The sequence below is a fragment of the Lissotriton helveticus genome, chromosome 10, assembly GCF_964261635.1.
Source record: "Lissotriton helveticus chromosome 10, aLisHel1.1, whole genome shotgun sequence".
Lineage (NCBI taxonomy): Eukaryota > Metazoa > Chordata > Amphibia > Caudata > Salamandridae > Lissotriton > Lissotriton helveticus.
In genome coordinates, this window is record NC_136071.1 from 931278579 (window position 1) to 931302430 (window position 23852).

Sequence of the window (23852 nt, forward strand, 5' to 3'; positions counted from 1 at the left end):
GCCAAGAGAGATGACTACGCAAGATACAACACCCAACGAAAGGCATGGTGTAGCAAGAAAGCAAGTTGTGCCCGGAGACCATTGCCCCAAAAGGGGTGAGATTCTGAGAAGCTGTCTGACCGCAGGACGAGTACCACTAACTATTCCTGAAAGCTCTGAGCCATCAGATAAAAGTGACAAAGATGATGCGGAAACAGCTGTGAAGAGATCAAAAAGAGCAAAAGTACCAAGCCAGAGGTACGCATCTCCTGAATGGAATTATTTGGGTGCTAATGAGTGGGAACGGCAATTCTATGAGTTTTGTGCTAACAATTAGGGGTGGGCGGAATTTACGAAGTTGACTTTTGCAAATTATCGCGAAATTGCTCAAAATCTCGGCGAGCACGTGGAACTTTCGCGAAGATTGCTTTTCCCGCACGTTCGCGATGTGTTTTTGCGTGCTTGCGGTAAATTTATCTCTAACTTGCCCATGTGGTCGCTAATGGGCGCTTCCATCTTGCTCGCGATGCTTATTTCCTGTTCTGAGTCGAATGACATGTTCGCGATCGCAAACTATCACGGGATTGCGCGACCGGCTACCAACAATCTAACATCTCGTGGCGCACGCGAACGGATAGGAAAACTCGTCGGCGAACGCAGGGACCCAGTAAGTCGCTTCAGCACGCGCGAGAACACATTTTTAAAGCGCGAACAAGAAAATACTTCAGTTTCGCGGCCGATTGCGAAAGTTTTGACATTGTCGCGCTCTCCGCAGAACGCGAAAATTCCAAAATATCGCAAATTCCGTGACCGGAACGAAATTTACCGCCCAGGCCTACTAACAATACGTGTCCACTTGAACCTCTCTGAAGCAAACTGTGTTGTGGATTTTAATTTTAATCTGAGTGTACCAGTTGATGGACTGACACAGTTATTTCTGAATTTACTCATTATAGCTGATATGAGAGTTTTTCCTCCTATGAGAAGATTTGGAGCTTTGCCATAATTTTTTTTTATTGCCAAGACTGTGCTGAATTGCTCCAACCACTGCTACTATTTTTGATTTTTCTTTACTTAAACGGTCTGAATCTTAAGTAACAATGCAGTCCTACACTGGAATTTCTTCCAGATACAAATATGTATATGCTGTGATTCTTTTATTGCTGTTTTGATAGTAATTGCAATGCTTATTATCTTAAATCTGCCACATTATGTTTCCGTAAAAGATCCTAAATGTATTATTTCTTCTAGAGCCACTAAAATAAATTTTTCATATTCTGTTGACATGAATAACAATTCTTTACATAATAATACTTTGTACATAGATTTTAGCTCAAATGTCCATGCTGTTTTACTAAATGAATATGTAAATACTATGGATGTTGGTGATTGCTATGTTTGTATGCAAATACCTTCACCAGTTGCTGAGGGTGTGACTTACCATAGTTTGCCTACAACGTATGGAATTTCTTTCAGCTTGCTAGCTAGTTTGTTTTACGGTACTGATCAATTGCTGTATATTTACTCTAATCAAGACTTGATGTTTTCTGAAATTTCTGTGCTTAAATATTTGAATCCACACCCTGAAGTTCGACAGTTGAAACTATGGATTATATAGTAAGACCAACTCAATCTGTGGACAAGGCTTATGCACTTGTAAATTAGTGAGAACTGAGAAGAATATTCTAGATTTAGTGGAAAGTAGATGAGACCATTAAATAAATAATATTAACACACTGCCTAAATTAACTCCTTGGAGCTTACCACAAGAAGAAAATAAAATCATGGAGGGAATGGTTTCATTATCTTTAGGCTGGCAACACAAGGCAAACTTTGCATACACAAAAATAAATCGAATATTAGCACTGCTTTTGTAGGATTTGGTGAATGTGAACATATATTTGAATTGTTTGAAAAATGCGGATGGCATTTAGTAGGTGTAGATCCAATTTTCCCTGGAGTGTATTATACCTGTGGGAAGAGTGCTAATTACCTCATTCCGAAAGGATGGTAAGGAAGATGTAATATGGGAATAGTTTTGTCAAAAATATATCATGTTAAACGCATCAAAGTAGAATTCATGGATTCCAGAAGTGATCTGAACGAGTCTTAGTGTCATGTGTGCACAGCTTAGTCCTGAGCTCCCAGTCTTTCATTTAATAACCATTGTGATTTGTCATTTGGTTTCTTCATAGTATCCGCGCTCTGAAAGGGGAGAAAGGGAAGGATTGCATCATAAATGCACCTGTAGGAATTTCAGTAACTTCGGATGATGAACAAACCATCGGTGAGTTCTGCATCATAATGTAACTGCCTGTTCTTTCAAATTGTGTACTTGGCCTCATAGTACCTTTCAAAAAATATTCTTTAATTTGATTCATAAAATGACATAGAACGATTTTTCAAAACCTGTTTTTATGCTTGGTCCGTAATATAATTAGTGCATTCAAATCTGAAATATGTGTAAGCTCGTGCTTGTGCCTGCAACGGTATTATGAATCTCGCTATGGTTACTGGACCCCAACAATTTTCACTTGGTAAATTTCAAGTTAAAGTTGCCGAAATGTACTGAGAGGAAAATACGTGGTACAATGTGATACTTGCAGAATTCACAATTCTAATTGCTCTCCCATGCACTTTCTCAAATATTGTTGAAGGTACCACTGCGCCAAACCATCCAGAGCAATAATTAATTAAGAAAAAATGATGTGATATTTTCTCTAGTGAATGTTAAATGTCTTTCATTGAGCTAGTCCTCACAAAGCAAGGAATAAACCACAAGGACCCAAAAATATATAGACCTATGTCAAACAGGTAAATCCTTGATTAACTGAAAAGCAGCATTAATTCAGATTTCTGGGCAAAACAACATTCTCTGTGTCCAGCAGACTGGTTTCTGATGCTGAATCATCATACATTTCAATGTGCTATGTCCCCAAGAAAAAAATAGACCCCAGCAGAGTGGCCGCACATCTCCACTGGACCCTTGTGCAACCGTTGTCCCAGTTTACCACCAACTCCTACGTAAATGACTAAACGCTGTAAGAAAAATATTGCTGCCCTTAAGCTGGATAATGTCCTACTTTACAGTATACATTCAGTTTGTGTCCCAACCTCTAGAGTATCTGCACCAGTCCCTCAAAAGGTAAAAATTACCTCAAAGCTCAATGATTGGCCTTCTGCTGTTCAAATTGTGCTTGGTTTCACTCCCTGACCTCATAAACCCCTTTAAACTCACTGTCTAAAACTACTCCAATTTCACCCAGATTATTCTTAAACCGGAAAGACTATCAGACCTTGAGACCTCCGAACTTATCAGATACCCGAAAGCACTTAACAGTTAGATGCTACAAAACTGTCTGAAACGAAATCACTACAAAACCGAGATCTTAATTTTTGGAACATGGAAGGGATGTGACCCACCTACATCCTGGTTCAAGGAGATTGGATCTCATCCTACAATGGCAATAGAAGTAAATAACTTGAGGCTGACCAGGGACTGCAAACTTGCACTGAAGACAAGTGTACATTGTGACAAAAAACAGCTTCAATAGCAGAACATTGCAACAGATTTTCCTCAACTAAGCCTACCCTCATAGGGTCCAAGCATCAATAACCTTGGAACTATCACATCTAGACTCTGCCTGTGAGCTCATAATAACTTAAGAGGAGAGAGCGAGATAAATGCAGTAATCCTCCTTAGATACCTAATGTCCTAACAAGTGCCATCGATCTTAAGTGTGTGTGTGTGAGTGTGCCACATGAAGTATTATTTAAAAGAGCAGTGTAAACTCACCCAACCTAGGGTGCATGTTTGATCACTAGTCCTGCTCCTCACTCACGTGTGGTGTCGTGACTGGTCTGGCACATCTAAATAATATGGGAGTTCTTTAAACGGGGATGTGGGATGTGACAACTAACCAAGTGTAGAATGAAGTCCACTACCAAAGTGAGTCAGTTTTGTGGGACATCCTGTCACAAGCCTTGGTACTAGAGGGAAAACAAAGGGATCAAAAACATTATCTAAAAAGTATTTTGTGATAGGACCAATCATTGCTTTATTTGGATCCCCTGACAGTAACTTAAAACAACCGTAGAATCTATTCAGCCTAAATGATGGTCAACATATTTCAGCCTTCTATTTGGGCCCCTGCAGGAAGTGATAAGTATTTCTTGAGTACTGTGATCTCTGAGACACTAGGACGTAGAACTGTACCTAATATCATCTATTGAATGTTGAAGTGAAGTGATAGTTCCATAACACTTAGTAGGTCATACAGGATCAGTCTGACTCTCTCATAGAATAATGCTTGTTTGAGATCTGCCAAGGGACTCAACATGGGACTTCCAAAGCTCCCAATCAAGAAACTGCAACAAATCCAGTGTGTTGACACTACCAAGCAATTCCTGAGCCTTAACAGACATGACTTCACCTCTATGATGCAAGGTCCTGCACTGGTTAGCTTTTGCAAGAAGAGCATCCTTCAAATCACTCTGCATTTCCTACGGGGCAATCGATGGCAGTGAACAGCTTTTTCTCCAATACAAATCCATATTCTCCACCCAGAAGAAACCTTAGATTGAGAATGGCACAGTTATTTTCAGAAGAAACTGTATAGGTGATCCTTCTTTGTACATTATTGCTAAGTTATGGGACATTACCAAAGAAACTAACGGCAATCAGCGACCACTTTCAATTAAGCACATAAAAAAATGCTTCTCTTAGAACATGGCAAGAACTCTAGTGGACTAAATATGTCAAATGGTCAGTATGTGGCAAGATCTATTTTCATCAGTGCCCTTCTGCATAATGCCTACAGCTTAGCGAGCTAGAACACGACTAAATGTCTCCTGATTCTTTTCTACAGCAATCTCAATCAGTAAAGTGTTCCTCTATGTGAACTATACAGCACTGTTCAAACTCTGTATACAGAAACACTGACATATAGGTGGTTGTTACCTATATGTGGGGCTACGTCTCTCTGACACACTCTGCAACACATGCCTATGTGCATTTGAAGCCCTACACAAGACTTCTACCTTGCCTCCAATCCTCGCACTTTTCACCCCGTTTATTCCCCACAACGACAATGAGCAGACTAGTGACCAGGAAGCCAGTGCAGATCATACCATTACATGGGCGGAGTTGTCCAACAAGTACAAATTATACATTGAGAGTATCTATTTATGCCACATCAAGAAATTGCACTATACCCTACAAGGAATAGGAAAAGCGCGGTGCAAATAATAGTACATTACATTGCACTACAAAAAAATTGCTCAGTCTGTACTCTGGGCCAAGAATTTCTACAATTATTTCATTTTTCAAACTGGCAAAAGCAATTTTGTAGCTTGTGGTAAACTTTTAAACCGAACTAAATGTGTTATTTGAATGTAAAGCTGTATTTGTATTTTAACCTTCTCAGTATTTTAGCATGTTTCACTTGTTTTTCTAAAATCATTTGAGGTAATAAATAAATTAGAAGAATATTTCATCACAGCCCTACTTTGTTGCTTAGTTGTTTTGTCCTTTAATCTCTCTAAAAGTTGTGATATTAAGCCTTACCATCAAAGGCATATTTCTTTATGGTAACAAATGAACAGTTTCTGCAGAGTAAGTGTTCATATCTAAATATTGCATATATAAACCAGTATTACAGATACAACAAGTTTCAAGAAAGTAATAATAAACTGCAAATAATTACAGATCATAAAATAACTGCATTTATTTGTAGGAGAACTGAATAAGATGCATGATCGAATCCTGGTTGCTCGTGGAGGTCACGGTGGCAGTTTCAGGACAGACTTTAATCCTGTCAAAGGCCAAACAAAAGTAATTCGTTTAGATCTGAAGCTCATAGCGGACATAGGATTGGTGGGGTGAGTGCCATGAATTTGTGTGATGACTTTTTTGGTTTTAAAGGATTTAAATTCTACCTTATAGATAACCCTCATGCAGATACCCCTATCACAATGTAACCTATGCGTCTCTCTGTTTGCTACATGTCAATGTCCTCTACTAGTCTTTTTACTGTACATAATATTATACCCCATATCATACATTTATACATCGTTTCATCGCAAATAGTACTTTTGTAAGCATATGCGAATGGCACTTGTTATGCATGAGCTTTGTAAACATTTTTATAGTAGTTACAGCAGTAAGTAAGAGTAAATCAACCACCGACCCTGAAGTCCATCAGTCAACCTATAGCCTCTGACAACAATCAAACTGGTGGATTTGTTAATGCCACAAAAACTTATCACCATTTTGGCAATTAGTCAATTGGATCATGATGTTAAAAGGGGTTGGATCATGATGTTATGCTGTCATTCTATATTAGCAAGGGAAAAGGGACTGTGTTTTGTCTTTGACATTCATATTTCAGTGATGTATTTTAATGGCTGAAGGTTCTTCTGTTGTCAGTTTTGTCAACAGAAATCCATTTGTGATTCCTAAGATGCTCCCTGGAACTCAGTAGGAATGCAATCTTCTTTTATTTGTATGCTCAAACAGTCCCTTGAAATATTCTTCTTCACAGTTTTGTGAACCACAGACACATTTATCACTAATTCAAACCCCTGTTATTTTAGAATTTGAAGCATTGCGCTCACTTTGCTTTTAAGTCTTTTCTTTTTTAATATTTGTTTGCTTATATACAATCTTCCACTGTGGTTCAACGTTACCTGACCAGGCTTACAAGCGAAACTCCATGATTTATGGATGCATTCATTTCAACATATCGTTAATGCGGTGTGGCTCTTGGGTGTTTCAAAAGTATTTGGCAGTCCATAATAAAGATAATGAGTTTTAATAGTGATGGTATATTGCATATTTTCCCCTATGGTCTGGAAACCTTGTCTGTCTCTGTTTGGGCTGAGAATCTGCAATTGATTTTTCTCATTCTTTTTGGTCATCATGACCGTTTTGTTAATACAGCTTTGCCTAGATTAACCCGTTCCGTGCACGTGTTGGCCAACGGCTAAAGCAAGCACTACTTTCGGGGTGCTGCGCACGACCGTTGACCGACGCAGCCCCATCCACCCATTAGAACGCCCTAAACGGGTTAAGCATAATTTAAGGAAGTGTAGGGCCCTTAAAATAGCATACTCGTTTATTCATACTATGTCAATTTGGACTCTGGGATCCACAGCCAGCCATAAAGGACCTTCTGGATCCTTTTCAATTCTAGATCCGAATCAAAGATTTCCTAGCTAACGTAACAGAAAATTTCCATTCTGTTAAGGACATGGAGGCAAAGATTATGCTGATCACTTTCTTCACTGTATTACAGCAGCCGTAGTAGAAGTATCAAACAAAATCACATTTCCCTGTAACCACATGGAAATTGGTAAAAACAAACAACAGCAGGCAACATAGTCCACCAGATCCCATCATCCAATCAGGAGCCAGGGTTCTCAATATAGTTCTTTTTCTCTTCCTCAAAATCCTGTTCTGTCGCACGAGTCACAACACTGGCCTTTTTCTTCCTATGTTACTTCCCATTGTCCATGCCTGGAGCAAAAGAAGTGAAATCATCACCAGAAACTGGAACCAAGAGAGCAACCTAGCAACCAAAGTATGCACAAGAACATATCTACTGACATCTTAAGTGTGCAACACCCAAGACCAAGAGAGCAGAAAACTCATTACTTAGCAGTCGCGTGGAGGGCCTCGCAGATAAGATATCCGCCGATGAGATAATCCTGATTAGTATTGAAACTTTCCGTTACGTTAGCTGGGACATTTTTCATTCTACATCAGGACTGGAGGCTCGGATTATGCTAGTTTAAAGCTTACTTACCATCAAATGAGCCATATCCAAAATTTGTTTAAAATAGAACCTTTTAAAGGTAGAATCTGAGGACCAATCAGCCACATTTATAATGCTCTCCAGCCGTGTGCGTGTACTGAAAGCCTTTGAGGCCATTTCCCTGTAGCAGAATAATCATCAAAAACCATAAGATCTATGACAGCTACCTGCATGATCTACCACATCCAAAGTGCTATAATGTGGAACAAACTGTCTTTTGAGGTCTCCTGAGAGCAATCAGTAAAATGCCCTATGGACGCAGGGAGAATGCTCACCCATTTTTAAAGTGGAACAGGGCATTCAGCAAGGATGTGTTCTGGCCCTGCTGTTATTTTCCCTTTTTATTAATATGGTTGACTCCTCCCTACAGGCCATACAAGCTGATGCCCCCAGTGTCGCCGGACGTCCCATACCAGTGTTATTGTATGCTGATGATGCTGTGTTGATATCCAGGACCCCGGTTGGCCTCCAGAAATTGATGAATGCCTTTGCTGAGTTCATGGCTGATTAGAGTGTGAAGAGTAATAAATCCCAAACGGTCACAATGATCTGTGGGCATCAAAAAAAAATTGCAGACTTTTTTTTATTGACAATATGCCCATTGTTGGGGTATATTTTTTTAATTATATGGGAGCCCTTTTTTCAAGCATAGGTTGTTGGGCCCAATAGGTTATCAGTGCTGAAATTAAAATGGTTAGAAATACAAACGGAATATTTACGTTCTCATCCAAGTTGGGGAGCCAGCCAATCCAAGAAATGGTAAAGATATATAAGGCCAGGGGAGTGGCGACCGCTACTTATGGGGCCAGCCTTTGGGGATATCCCCTACAAGCTGTTGCAACTTGAGCAAAACTGTTTTATTAAACGTTTACTCTGTCTCCCCTCCTCTGATCCAATTTTATTGCTCACCAAGAGCTTGGATTACAATATTTAGAAGACTTACTCTTGGTTAAACCTTTACTCCTTTGGTTTTTTATTTGGTCCAAAGTGGAGACTAGTTTTACTAAATCAATCATTGTAGACTGTCTGAAATTGGATAATGCTTTTCGCATTCAATGGCTGTTGTATATTAATTCATCTTTTAGTGCCCTTTTTAAATTGCCAGTGCGCAGTGACTCTTTAATGGCCCTGAAACTCACCAAGAATCTGATTAAAGTTACCTTTTTTAGGTATAGGGCAGATCTGACGATAGATTCGGAAAAGAGGAAATCTATATGGAGGAGGGTTATCAATATTGTCTTGTGTCAATATTAATCAACACTGATATGTGCTGGCTAGGCTTCAGCTTGGCATTGTGCATCACCTGGTAGCCTTTCCTTCTATTAAGGTATGTCCCTCAGAATCGACCCCTTGCCCATGTAACAGAGTGAGCAAGCAGAGGACAAAGCACTTTACGCTATTCTGTAGCTTTTATTCAGAATATCGGCGGTACTATTTGAGGCCCATTTGTGTCACATAGGGTATTAGGAATGGTGATGTGGCCTTGCAGTTTCTGCTACTTTTAAATGACCCTCCTGTATGTTTTGAAGCTGCTACTTTTATTTTGAAGGCAATTAATTTAAGGAAGAGTATTATGTACTAGATTTTACTAGCTGCAGATCTATCAAAAACGTATTATGTTGGATTGTGGATTTTATGTATTATCTGGATTGTGCATTTTATCTCCTTTAATGCTATATCGTGATGTTTTATATATTTATGCACTTTTATGGCTGTAAACTAGCCAAATAAAGTTGAACTGATTGATTGACATAAGAGAAAAAGATTCGGTCGCCCATCGGGGGGATAATGACCCTTATTTCAACAAAAGTAATAAGAGAAGTAAAACCGTTAAAAATGAAATGTAAATGGATATTGGCTTGTAGACTAGAACTACTGACATTGGAAAAGAAACATAAAATGCTGATTGTTATAAATGTTTATATGCAGTGGGACAATGCAGCAGAGTATGCTATCGAGGTGGGAAATTTTAAAGAGGATATTGAAAAATATGTCTCAGATGTATTGATAATCATGGTGGATTTTAACCATAAGCTATACCCTAAGAAGGTTGATATCTGGAATAGAGAATTGTTGGATGCTTATGGAATAAACTATGCTAGTTTCCCAGTATGTGATCCTTCGAAACAGGATATGGAACTAGTAAAATTTTTAGGTTGAAGGGGTCTTCTCTGCCTAAATGGCAGAGTTAAAACAGACTGCCCGGCAGGGAAGACCTTCAAAATAGGCTCACAGAATTACCCGATTTACTACATGTTTATGCTAGCCTGGAATTTTCACCTAGTACGGGAATTCAAGATATATCAAAGTGAAATCAGTGACCACACTCCACTGCATCTAACGGTACTGGGGGGAAGAAAGGTGCATAGAGACAAAGTGATTGCACAAGAAGTTGAGTACCCCAAACGTGTGACGACAAGACTAACTGAGGAGTATCAGGAAAAACTAAAGGCCTTTCAACTTAAAATTGAACCAGAAGATTTTGGGAGTAGGGGCTTGGAATGGTTTATAGAGAAGCTAGCCCAAGTAGTTAATTGCTTAAGAATAGAACTAAAAAAGGATAAAAGAAATAGTACAAAAATCCCGGTTAGCCGAGTGAAATGGTTTTCTATTGACTGCCAAACTAAAAAAAAAGGGAGATACGGGCAGTGCAAAGAAGTCAAATGAAAAATTTCACCCAAGAGAGACAAAAATACTTAATTAAGTTGAAAATTGAATTAAAAAAATGGTTACTGATGCAAAAAGGTCATACAAAGAGAAATGTTGGTTAAACTTGTTAGAATCAATTGAAGATAAAAACCTGAGGCAATTCTGGAAAATGGTAAAAGCAGCGTCTGGCCCTACAGACGGAGAAATGAAATGTGTCGTTAGTGAGGCGGCTTGGGAGGAGTACCTAAGGGAACTGTATGGGGCACGAGATTCCCAAGGGTACATAGAGCCCCAACCCTGGCAGGAAATATCGGAAGATCTTAAATTAGATTTCAATGAACAGCAAGTAGAAAACATAATGAGAGAACTGAAGCTAACTCGTGCGGAAGGCCCCGATAATCTCCCCGCAATAATATTAAAGTCAGAGCTAAAGTGGTGGGCAAGACTCTTTGCCCAGATGTTCCGTTTAATACTTTCAGAAGGTATAATGCCACCGAATTGGAAGCGCGCTGTAATCAGGCCAATCCATAAAAAAGGTAGCATGGACGCACCACAAAACTATAGACTGATTAACCTTCTAGATGTAGGAGAGAAGGTCTTTAAAAAATTGTGTTAAATCGACTAAACGCATGGTTCGAGGAGTTTTCAATCGTACCCATTGAATAGGGAGGATTCAGAGATGGGCACTCCACGATAGATCACTGTTTTGCACTGTGGGCAATGGCAAGGAAGTCAACGGAACAAAACGGCAAGCTTTGCTGCTGTTTCGTCGACTTCCGAGCAGCGTTCGACTCAGTAGCCCAGGATTGCTTATGGGAAACTCTCATAAAGAAAAATATCCCCAAAAACCTATTGACTATAATAAAAGAACTACACCGAGGTAATTGGGCTCAAGTAATCAGGGATACAGAAGGGTCATTAACATAAAAAATACCCATTGCAAATGGCCTGAGACAGGGCTGCGTTTTGGCCCCACAGTTATTCTCCATATTCCTGTCAGATCTACCCACCTGTCTAGAGGTCAAGGGTAGTGCAAGCCCCAGAATGGACGGAAAAAAGGTGCCCTGCCTTTTATATGCAGACGACCTGGTAATAGTAGACCAGACAGAGACAGGCCTCCAAAGAAAGTTGAAATCTTTTAATGAATACTGTGCTAGGAAATTTTTAATAGTAAACTTAGACAAGACAAAAAGTTTATGTTTTGGTAAAAAGGCAATTAAGTTTAATTGGTTCTTAGGTGATCTTAAACTGGAAACGGTTAACGAATATCGTTACCTAGGGATATGGTTCGCTAAGACATTAAACTGGCATACTCATTTGGAAGCCCAAAAAGCAAAAGCACACACATAAATCTGTGGGCTAAAAATGTTTAACCGGGAGAATGGGGATATGTCACACCGTCCATTACTAAAAACCTTTAATGCAATGATACCCCCACAAGTCCTCTACGGCGCAGAAATCCTTTATTTGAGCAGTAAGGGAGTCTGGGACCTGGAGGAAGGGAAATGCCTGAAAAGCCTACTATCCCTACCCCAATCATCAATGGCCCAAGCAATAAGAACGGAAATAGGAACAAAGTCTTGAGGGGTACAAGTACAAGCTGCGTTAATCAGATTTTGGAAACGATTGGAAAATACAAAAGGCCAAAAAGTTGCACAATGGTGTAGGAAAGAGATCCAAATCAGTAACCTAAAATGGGCAAAAGCTTGTAGGGAAAGAATGGTGCAGGCTTGTGAAGGGCTAAAGGTGGAGTTGTGCCAAGAAACCCAACATATAGTCTGTACTAAGAGTGATCTGAAAATTAACGGGCAAGAAGTATCCAGAAAGACTGACATGGGATACCTGGCAAAGAAAAAATCTGTAGAATTTATGATGCACTCTTGGTCAAAGGAAAATTGGTTCCCCTATTTAGATATCCTACCAAATCGCTGGTACAGACAGGCGATATTAAGGATGCGAATTGGGATTAATCCGTGGTTAATAAATAAAGATCCTAAATAAAAAATGTTAGACCATAAAGGGTGTTGTAGGTGTAACTTGGGCACCAAAGGAGATCTAGTGCACATCCTTCTTGACTGCCTAACAATATTAGAACAGCGTAAATTGTGGCTGCGCCCAATATTTCTAAAATATGATATAAGAACAAGGGCACAGACGGTCAACCTTCTAACAGAAATGCCCTCTATCGAAATCGCTATTGCTCTAAGGAAGTACATAAAAGTAGTCCAGAATTTCCAAAATAGCCAAGAGTAATTTTAAGGAATCTTAAAATAATTGAACTATATAACTTGTCTAAGAGAAAAAGGTTGTTTTTAATAATATTTCTTAAAGAGTAAGGTTTTGCCTAAAAAAGTGATATTTTACTGGTGTCTGCTTTTAAGATATGTATACAGTGTGTGTAAGTCTTTTTAAACTATAGTGGAATACTTTTATATGTAATGATTTTTACTATCTCTTTGTAGAATATGTTAACCATGTAGTTATGCCTTTGCACCTGTTTAAAGATTTTTGATCTAAATAAATATATTTTTGACTTGACTTGATTGATTGACATATGTGGAGTAAAATTTGGTGGCATAAGTCTTGTTAAGTGTAGCTTTCACCTCTCACAATAATCCCTGAGCAGGCCTGTAGCAGAAATAAAAACCCACAGAAGCAACATTTCGATTAGTTGTCTATGTCACAGCACCTTACTTAAGAGTGCTAATACTTTTTTGCTCTTCATACTGAGAGAACCTGATACTATCGCTAACAACCAATTTTTAGTCCATTTTCAAAATAGATGTTTGTTTGGACATAAAAACTGGTTTCAAGCCCACTTTCTGCTAGAGCCTCATTTTTGTGCTGTTGAATGCAGAGATTATTGACTGAAACCATTGGGAATTATCTTGATTTGATCAAATAAAATTGACTTTTATGTCCTTTGACGATTTAAACCTCATACATACATGACATCATTTGGAAGACAGCGTGATTTTGAAAAATACATGTCGGACATTTATTTTTCCCTAAAGACTTAATTTGAAGTAATTTGATGAGGTGCTTTTGAGCAGCAGAAAGCTAAAATAAAGCTTTTTGTTTTTGGCTTCTAAAATCATGAGTCCACCACCTATATCTGGTGTGTTGGCATGCATGTTCATGTTGTTGTACAAGCAACTACTTTCCTTTGTGAAAGATGTATGTAAACGACTCAAATGTTTAAATAGAGTGTAAATAAGGGTTTGGGTCCGGACATAAAAATATGTATTTTATTTAAAAGGAATTTTCCTCAACACTTTGGGTTGTCTGGAAGCATTGTCAATTTGCCTTAGTCGTTTGCAAAATCATCCTTGGAAAACTGTAACATGTATACATCAGCAACTTACTTGCTCTGATTGAAAAGGGGTTCTATTTTTGGATGGGAAATATCCATTCATGTACTGTAGCACAGTTGCTTATGAAATAATTTATTTACCTTAAGTGCAAACTCATGACCTGTCTAAAAGGTAACACATCCGAGGCTTACCATTTGTAAACACTTTAAATTGAAATTAGATTTTACTTAATGTGCCTAGCTGTGACATTTTTTTTTATCAAGTACTCGAGCTTTAGGCCTTTTTTGCTTGTCAGGTCACAAAAGTTATTTATTTTGTTGTATCTATTGAAGCCAAGAAGCTCAGTTGTTGGTAATAGCATTGAGCCACTCCAAATGTTATCAGAGCTTTGAACTGTTCTTTCTATCAGTGCTTTTACTTCAGTTTGGAAATCTTATGTAGGCACACAGATGCCAAAAATCGACTCATTACAAAGATCAAAATGGGTAGGTTTCCTATTCTGATGAAAAAGCACCAATTTATTTTGCTGCCAAAGTACGTATGTGTGTGCGAAGACTTTCAGTTGGTATAAAACAACATCTTAAAAGAAACAAATCAAATGACTTTTATCATTTTGTATGTAGCATATTTTATTTCACCGTCGACCCATTAAACCTTCCTGACTAATTCTATGTCAGGACCTGGAGGCTCAGATTATGCTTTTCTTTCTCTGCGTTTATTAACATACAAATTTCATAGCAGCCAGAAAAACTATGTTATCCTTTTTTCTGAATTGTCACAAAAAACCTGAATCAATCAACTTGAATAAAAACTGCAAATCTCATAACACCAAGGAAAGTTCCACAATGAGTCCTTTTACAGTGTCCATAATCAGCACATAGTCCTTCCATTTTGACTGTCCTTCCTCATTCGTCGCTGCCAGTTAAGTCACACTTTTTGTTTCTTTTGTCTGACTATTGTGTATTGCTGTTTTCGGAGTTTATTTATGCCTTCCCCGTGGCGTTTTTCAGTCTAAGGCTGTGTCCGGGGACTGTTATTGGTATTATTGGCTTTGTATAAACCTCCCCTTCGCCCCCACCTGTTGCAGAGCCCTTAGGGACTCCGGACCCAGCCTCTCCAGATCCTGATGAGGATTCGCAGGAGGATTCAGATGATGAGGCAGGTCCCTCACACCCTTGGCGCCCGGCTGTTTCTCCCTCCTCAACTCTGAAGGATGACTCAGGCATGTTAGACCCAATGAGATTATTCATCCCCTTTCTGCAGCTTGGGTTCCCAGTGAGAAGGTGGCCAAATTTGCTGCCGGTCGCCTCCGCAAGCCCCTGGAGAAAGAGGCTCGAGTTGCTTGAGCGCGGAGTGCCCGAGGCCCACTCTGGAGCGGAAGGTTGCCTTCACCCCGGAGTTGGACTCCAAGATGGCCACTTTCTTGGCAAAATATATGAAAGATCCTCGGATGGGCATTGATCGGTCTTGGCGTTCCTGCCAAGATAAGCTTTTTGAGGCTAAGGTGTCAGGTTCCCCTATATCCCCTGACGTGCACTCCAACTCGGCTCAGCGGGCTATAATTTTCATGGGCAACACAAATTGTGCCCTGTCAACTGAGCGTCGCCGCTCCCTGTTGATTAAGCTGGACCCCAAACTCAGGGATTTGGCCTCCTCGAAGGCGGGAGCTATTGCGCAGGGCGGTCTCTTCGGAGACCCTGTTGTGGAAGAGCTAGGTAAATTTGAGAATACATTTACCTCATTAGATATGGTACAATACTAGCGCCAACTACAATAACTTTTACCCCACAAGAGGCCAGCAGTTCAAGGGGCGTGGAGGATTTAAAAACCATGCCGAAGGCAGTAATTCCAGCGATAAGTAATACCAGAGGCACAGGTCCTATTACAGCAGATGCTTGGGTCTTGCAAACCATCCAAGGTTTTCATATCGAGTTTTACGACCACCCTCAGCAGCAGAATTTTCCTCGCCCCATTTACGTCTCAATATTCAATGCACAGCTGGTCAACGAAGAGGTCTCCGCTCTGCTTCGCAAGGGGCCGTTTGTTGGTCAGCTCTGCATCCCAATGGGTTTCTAAGCCACATCTTCTTAGTGGACAAACCCGATGGGGGGCGTCGCCCGGTTATCAACCTCAAGGAATTCAACGGGTGGTTGATCTACCGGCATTTCAAGATGGAGGGGATTCATCTCCTCAGGGACGTTCTGCTCCTGTCCGATTGAATGGTGAAGCTGGACCTCAAGGGTGCTTACTTGGTGATCCCCATTAATCCCCTGCATCGTCGGTTTCTGCAGTTCTGCTGAAGGGATCTGGTTTACAAGTTCACCGCCCTTCCATTCGGTCTTTCATCGGCACCATGGTGCTTCACCACGTTGCTCCACCCGGCGGTGGAATTTCTCAGAGCCCAGGGCATATGCATGATTGTTTACCTGGACAACTTTCTTCTCATGGCGCTGTGTCCCAGGAAGTTATCAAGTCAGCTCCAGCAAAGGGTGTTTCTTTTGCAGGGGCTGGGATTTTTTATCAACGAGGTCAAGTCAGTCCTCAGCCCTTCTTAAAGTGTAGTGTTCCTCGGGTTTGTTGTGGATTCCGTACACTCCTCCTGGAGTCTGTTGTCTCGGAAGATGGACAAAATGTATCACAAGTTGCAGTAGACCATCTCCAAAACTCATACTTCTCTCCAGCAAATTGCCCGACTGGTGGGTCTGCTTTCCTCTTCCAACCAGGCAATTTTCCAGGGTCCCCTTGACTATCGGGCTCTTCAGTGCCTGAAAGCTTACCATTTAAGGAGAGGTTTGTCGTACGATCAGTCAGTCCAGCTCTCTGCGGAAGTAAAGGAGGAGATGAAGTGGTGGCTCACTCATATGGAGGTGTGGAACGGCCGAGCGATATTCGTGTCAGGTCCGGACCTGATCATAGAGTCCAACGCTAGCAGGTCGGGTTGGGGCGCCCGCTGCGGAGATTCCAGAGGCGCTTCGTCATTAGAAGAGCAGACCCTGAACATCAATTGTATAGAGCTTTTAGCTGGTTGTTTCGCAGTTCGATGTTGGACCAGGGACAGAGTGCGGTCATGTGTCCTGTTAAAGATGGACAATGTTTCCGCTGTCCGGTAGTCAACCATCTGGGAGGTCGTCTCTCCCGAGCCTTGGCGAAACTGGCAAAGGATTTTGGGGGTTTCTGCTTGGCTCATCACATCTCGGTAACTGCAGAATACCTTCCGGGCCAGGACAGCCAGGTTGCGGATTGGCACTCGAGACATCTCCACGATTCCAGCGGGTGGAAGCTGGACTCTCAGGTCTTCTGGTGGTTGGACAACTGGTGGGGGCTGTTTTCGGTAGACCTCTCTGCGTGGCTTCTGGATCACTAGGTCCCATGATTTTCCAGCTGGAGGCTGGATCCAATAGTTATTGCCACAGATGCGTTTCTACAGGATTGGTGTTAGTAGAGGGGTTACGCCTTTCCCCCATTCTCGATGAATGTAAGGACGGCGGCCCAGATTTGTTGTCAGAGAGCAGAGGTGGTGGTGGTAACGCCGTGTTGGAGGTTTCATGTTTGGTTTCCGGTTCTTCTGGAACCTTCTTGGGATTCTCGAATCCTACTCCCCCTGTTTCCTCATCTCCTTCTGAATCCGTACGGGGAGCAGCATCACCTTGTCTCTCCATCTCATGGCGTGGCGACTTTCAGCCAGCGATGGTCGCTCCCGGGCCTTTCGAGACCGGCTGAAGCTCTCTTGTCAAAGGCATGGCAGACAGCACCACGAAGCGCTATCGGTCCACCTGGACAAGGTGCGTTCGTTGGTGTCTTCGAAGGGATTTGGATCCCGTGGTCGCAAGTGTCATTCCAATTTTGAATTTTCTCGTGGAGTTGGCGACAGACGACCTGGCGTACCGTTTAATCAATGCGGTGAGGTCGGCAATTTCAGCAGGGCATTGCTCGGTGGAAGGGGCTCCGGTAGGGGAGCATCCTTTCATCTGTAGGCTCCTGCGGGGTATATGTCTGTCGTTGCCCCCGGAACCACGCTATTCAGTCCTATGGGACGTCAAATTGGTTTTGAATCTCTTTCTGTCGTGGCAACCGAATAAATACCTTTCTTTGAAAGAAATCTTGTCCAAGCTGGCTATGCTTTTATGTTTAATTTCCTGTAGGAGAGTTTCTGATGTTCGTGCATTGGATATTTCAGCGAGAGTTTTTTCCCCAGACGGGGTAGTGTTCACAGTGCGACGTTGCACTAAGTCTCTTACTCAAACGGTCTCGTATCCGGCTTTTCCGGATGTCCCTAAGTTGTGTGTCGTGAACTATCTTAAGGCATATGAGGAAATAACTCAGGAATACCACACTCCGGGCGAGCGACAACTTCTTATCGCCTTGAGAAAACCGCACAGCTGTCTCCTCCCCTACTATAGCCAGGTGGGTGCGTTGGGTCATGCAGGAAGCGGGTATTGACACAAAGCAGTTTGGGGCTCACTTGACCAGAGGTGCAATGGCTTCTAAAATGTTTTCCCTGGGGGTCCGTCTAGAGAACTTAATGCGTGCTGCGGATTGGTCCACCTTCAAGAGATTTTACTTCAAACCGGTGTTGGAGGTCGCTCAGTTGGTGGTAAGTAAGCTTTAAACTAGGTTAATCTGAGCTTCCGGTCCTGATATAGAATCAAAATTTGCATAGCATCGTAAGAGTAAGTTTAAATTCTATTAAGGACACTGAGGCGAGGATTATCCCACCCAGAGCACTGTCTCGTTCGAACCCACCCGTATGTTCGTAACAGCTTTTGGGTATTGACGCCAATGTTGTGGGTTAATATTAAGATTGATACAATTGTTTTTATCGCTGGCAATTGTTAAGAATTGGTTGGCTGTTTGGAATAGGGTTTTTTATTTTTGGAAACCCTTATGCTGTCTCTGCTCTTTTTAAGGGAATGGCGGTATAAAACAGGACCAGTGAGGCTGTGGCGTGACTCGTGCAAAGAAAGAGGAGGGACAGTCAAAATGGAAGGACTATGTGCTGATTATGGACACTGTAAAATGACATGTTGTGGAACTTCCCTTGGTGTTATGGGAATTGCAGGTTTTGGTCATGTTTATTCATGGATTGATTCAGGTTTTTTTGACAGTTCTGAAAAAAGGATAACCTAGTTTTTCTGGCTGCTATGAAATTTGTATGTTAATAAAAGTGGAGAAAGAAAAGCATAATCCTCTTCTCTGTGTCCTTAATAGAATTGAAACTTACCTTTACGATGCTAGGCAAATTTCGATTCTTCACACTTCTTCTAGTGTGCCAACTTGTATGTTTCCATTGACAGGTTGATGTGTAGGTCTTACATTTTAGATCACGTCAGCCTGAATAAGCATTTAGCTATGGGAAATCGAAGGTGTTGGTTAAAATAAATGCAGAAATAGGCTGTGTAATTAAACAAAAGTTTATCAAGAGGATGATCAAACAAGTCTTTCTAACCTCTCAGACTAGGCATAATTCAAAATATTCAGAAGCAGTTCCATGTAAGAGTCTACCTTATTCAGATTTTTAGAAATTGATCAGTATATTTTACATGGATTACGCTGTTTTATATTTTGGCATTGTATAACCCTTGGCTCAAGTTTTTAACTGTGATTCTCGAGGGCCACAATCAAGCTGAGCTTGCAAGATAACCACTGACTGTATAAATGATTTCCTATTTTGATTTCTCGCATTCAAATGTATAATGCATATGTTTCCTGAAAATGTGACCTGAAATTTGGCACTGAAGGATTGAAGTCGGGAAACCTCTTTCTACATTTTCAGGGTTTTCAGTTAAATATTTTGAAATATTCTACTAAAGGGGCCACAGTGAAGATGGCCACAACCACCAATTTCCCTCCAGTATCATGTGGAAATGTTTTAATTCATCTGAGACAAATTAGAAGTGATGAAGCAAATAAGCATCCAGTTGACTTATAGCTAATAGTGCTGACCAACTACACAAACAATTCTCCTTTGACTCTATATCGATACAGCCTTCTCTTCCCCACTTCATCGTCATATTATACCTTTATGCCTGTTCCAGCGAAGTCTTTAAAGGTAGATTCCCAGCTGATTTGGTTTGAGGCCCTAGGCAGTAGACTACCCTTTCTATTATTGGCCTTTCAAGGCACAGCTGCAGATTTGCTAGAAGCTTTCCTAGGGAAGATAAAGCTTCATATCTTTTTGCAATTCTTAGCGGAACTGGCTTACAGTTCGCTATGCCATTTATCAGCCTTTTGCATACTTCTACCTACAATTGCTACAATATTGACTGCTGAAATCTTCTTTTGTGAGGGAAAAGCATTCTCAAGAACAAAGTTAGCTTAAGCACCTAGTCTCAAAGGTATAGTACCTTTTGCTGAAACCAAGAATATTCTTCAGAGGCTTAAGTATGCCATGCTATATATGACTGAATTAATAGTGACTGAGAAAGACCACGTGCACTACTTTTACTATATCATAAGTGCAATGTTGTTAATTCATTTTGACATTAGTGAGCACAGATCTTCATCTGGAAAGCCTTCTTATTACTAACCTATTAACTTGTTTTTGGTCCTATGAGTTTGTAAGATTTAACTTATTTTAAAATGTTGGAATACAATGTCACATAAAAACTAGTAGTATGTTTTGTACAGGAGCAGCTTATATGTCAGAATTAGGAGGCTGATACCCTGCTGCTCCTCCAGTGCGAAACATTTCTTTCAGTAAATGGTTTTGTTATATTCTTACTTTTAAAACATAATGCACTAAAGCTTGGCAATCCCCCATGCATTAATTTATTTTCTGTTTGAAAGGGAAAACAATTGCAGCATTTTAATTATCCAAAGTGAACATATGAGTGGAAATTAATGTCAATTGGCCCTTGGATTAATAATCATATGAAGGTCCATTAAGTCATGTCACAGCCTTAACAAAATTGCAACTAGTTTGTAATCATGTAGAAGAAACTGCTTTGCCTAGTGACCACATAACTTTGGATTTTGGAAATTTGGTAATAACATGCACTTCTCTTATTCCATATAGATGAGAGTGATGTGAAGCATAATTTACAAATCTCTGCGGTACAGGTTACGTACAGTAATGGCTTAATGAATGGGTAGATCCATTATTGTTTATGGATTCATAATAGAAAACGACATTTTGGGGCTGATTTCGATGGCGGTTGGGCCGGCAGTGGCGATCCGCCCGCCATCGTAACTTGAATTACCCACCGCCATATTAAGATGGCGGTGGGTATTGCGGCTGACGGAAAGTCTGTCCACCGCTTTTTCCCCGGTATGCAATCGTTACGATTGCTGGCCGGGCAGAGCTGGGGCTCATATATGGTGGCGGTACCTAGCAGGCACCGCCATCCATATTATGATGTATGGATTTAAAGGCCTTTCTATGGCGGCGATGCTGCCATGAAAAGGCTGGCGGGGAGTAGCTTAGGGGCCTGTTGCGTGCCCCCGGGGGTGAGGGGGTGCACTTGGGGGGTACTGTCCATGCACAAGGTGGCAGGCACCGCGCGGTGCCTGCCACGTTGTGCATTGAATTGCACAACATAGCATTTTACCATTGCAGCGGGTGCTACAGCCAGCAGCACCCGCCGCAATGTTAAATCGCCAGATGCGACTGCCGCTGTTGCATCATGATTAGGGTGGCTGGACCGCCGCATGGCAGGGGGGTGGTCCCGTTACCGCTTGGGTGGCGGGCGGACTAAAGTCCGATCGACATCCTAATGACCCCCCCTTGGGGTCGCCAATATCTGTGCCTAAACACAGCCCCATGTAGTTTCACGAAGAGGTTTTCCATGCATATATTGCCATCATGAAATGGTGGTTGAGGATTTTGAGACGAGTTAGATCTGGATCTTTTTCGAAATATAGTAGAACATGAAGTTTATTGCTACTTTTCTTCCTACACGGTTGAACTTGCAAGGTCATTTTTCTTTGCTGCTCTATTTTAGCTGCTGTGGTTGAGAAAAAGCGTCAGAGAATGGAATTTTACCTTTTTCTGGGCTGTTAACGTGAGTCTCAGAAAAAAAGCAACATTTAAGTCTGCCTTTTATTAATTGCAACATTTAAACAAGTGCTTGTTAGAAAACGAGCGAACATGCTTTCTAAGCCTTGAATTTGCACTGCAATGTCCAAAACATTTAAATCTCAAACCGTCAATATGTTAGCTTACAAACAGGCCTGTATTTTATGTACCTTTGAGAAATACTGTAGCAATCTTGCAACGCATCACACGGCCCTGGTGCTTTTTATGAAACTACTCAGTTCATTCAGATCTCAAAGACAATCGTAGGCATAAGATACGCAACTGTTTCAAAGCACAATAAATGTATCAATAAATATTCAACGTTTTTTTTTTCTCATAGCTAAAGTACCCGTGCTTAAATTGGAAGTCCAATCCCTGGGGTAATGTTTTGGACAGGGCTTCAAGTTGGGGACTCACGGACTTCCAGGGTAAATCCGCTGAGCGGCTGTTAGCATTCTGCAAACATCTATATGAACTCAAACACCTGTCCGTTCACACTAATGGACAAACCATAATTTTAATTAAATCGTTATCCATGTTTTCTCAGTGTAGCATTTGGGGACTCAAATTCCTTGGGCTTCCCAAAAACAAATTCTGCCACACCTATCTGTTTGTTTAGTGACAAACTTAGAGTTGTATTGGTTAAGAAAAATATATTTGCCCTCTTAACTAAGGAATGCCCTTGCTGTCGTTTTAACCCATTGCATACCTCTTACTTCATTACTTCTCAGCTGTTTCACTGAGGGAAGATCCTAGATCGGTTGATCCAAGCGTGTTTCTTCACTTTTCAAGTGAACTAGCATTCAGTGGCCCCAGAGCTTCATAAGGAGACACTACCACCATCTGTCTTTCCTTACACTGAGGAGTATGACCTTGATGTGTAGATCATCGCAGGGGGAGTGGAAGGCTCTAAACTTCCCTTCGGAATCCATTGTTTGGATTTTCGTTTGTTACCGAGCTTGATATAAAAAAACAGAATGCCATGCGCATTTTATGTTTTCTTTGACACCTAACTCTGAGCTGAGCTGAGACTTCACTTGAAAGTACCGTTCTGCAATTGCAGTGTTTTCACCGATAGTCATAAACCTAGAATTGTCCACCCTGCATGGATCCAGGAAAAAAGAATCCATCCCTCTCTCGCAATTCGGTGAGACTTCCAAAAGTTAGTGACAGGTTAGCGTTTACTGCATTTTTCTGCAAAAAAAACTACAATATTCCAATTCTAGCACAAACCATATTACTGCATCTACATGTAAAAGTGTCCTATATAATTACACTGCAACAATGCTCCAACTGCAAAGAAAAAAAGCATTTTCAATGCAATAGGTCTCGCTTTTGCAAGCGTTTAAGCAATTGACATTGTAAATAATGAGGCCTTTCATTTATGTGTTTTAAACCCAACACATGCAAAAGGCATTATTTTTTTTAATGCTAATAGCTCAAACTCTTGCAAATCTGAGAGCACTTTAATGTTTGTTGGCTGTGCCCCTTTCTTTAGATGCTGCTCACCTTATTCAAGTTACAGTGAGCAGCTTCTAAACAAAGGGGCATTGACAATATTAAAGTGAAAGCGCATATGGTGCGCTTTCACACAAAGCAAAAACAAAATAATTAGAAACGTTCTGCAGCGCAGCCGCTTAAGTGAAAGCGGCCCGTGATATTTATTAATAAAATAAATAGGCGCAGCCGCTAATGTGAAAGTGGCCGCCTGTAAAATAAAGAATTGAATAAGCTTGGCCGCTAAACTGAAAGCGGACCCTGCTGTAAATAAAATAATTGAATAAGCGCGGCCGCTATAGTTCAAGTGGACCGCGTAGTAATTTAAATAAATACAGTAGTCAAAGCGTGCTGCGATGTCGTAGGTGGAATAGGGGAAGAGCATTAAAGAAAATAGTGCTCACCAACTTATATTGCAGACTATGTAACAACATCAGTAAAAGGTCCAGTCGTTATGGGAGGTAACAAAGGCAAACAAGGCGGTACCGAAGAGGGGCTCACAAGCCTACTAACGACTCAGAAGCCAGCGTTTACGATTGACAATGACACAATCCAATTAAAAACATGGGCAGAGAGTGGGCGGGG

The 23852-nt window shown here is 41.0% G+C and overlaps 1 protein-coding gene across 1 annotated transcript in view; it reads left to right on the plus strand.

Moving 5' to 3' along the window:
* The window catches only part of GTPBP10 (GTP binding protein 10), a 126998-nt gene that overhangs the window by 38573 nt on the left and 64573 nt on the right, over positions 1 to 23852 (plus strand). Inside the window, exons 3-4 of the mRNA XM_078663587.1 lie at positions 2175 to 2266; positions 5715 to 5859. Of these exons, the coding sequence (XP_078519713.1) occupies positions 2175 to 2266; positions 5715 to 5859 (237 nt within the window). The remainder of the gene's footprint in view (positions 1 to 2174; positions 2267 to 5714; positions 5860 to 23852) is intronic.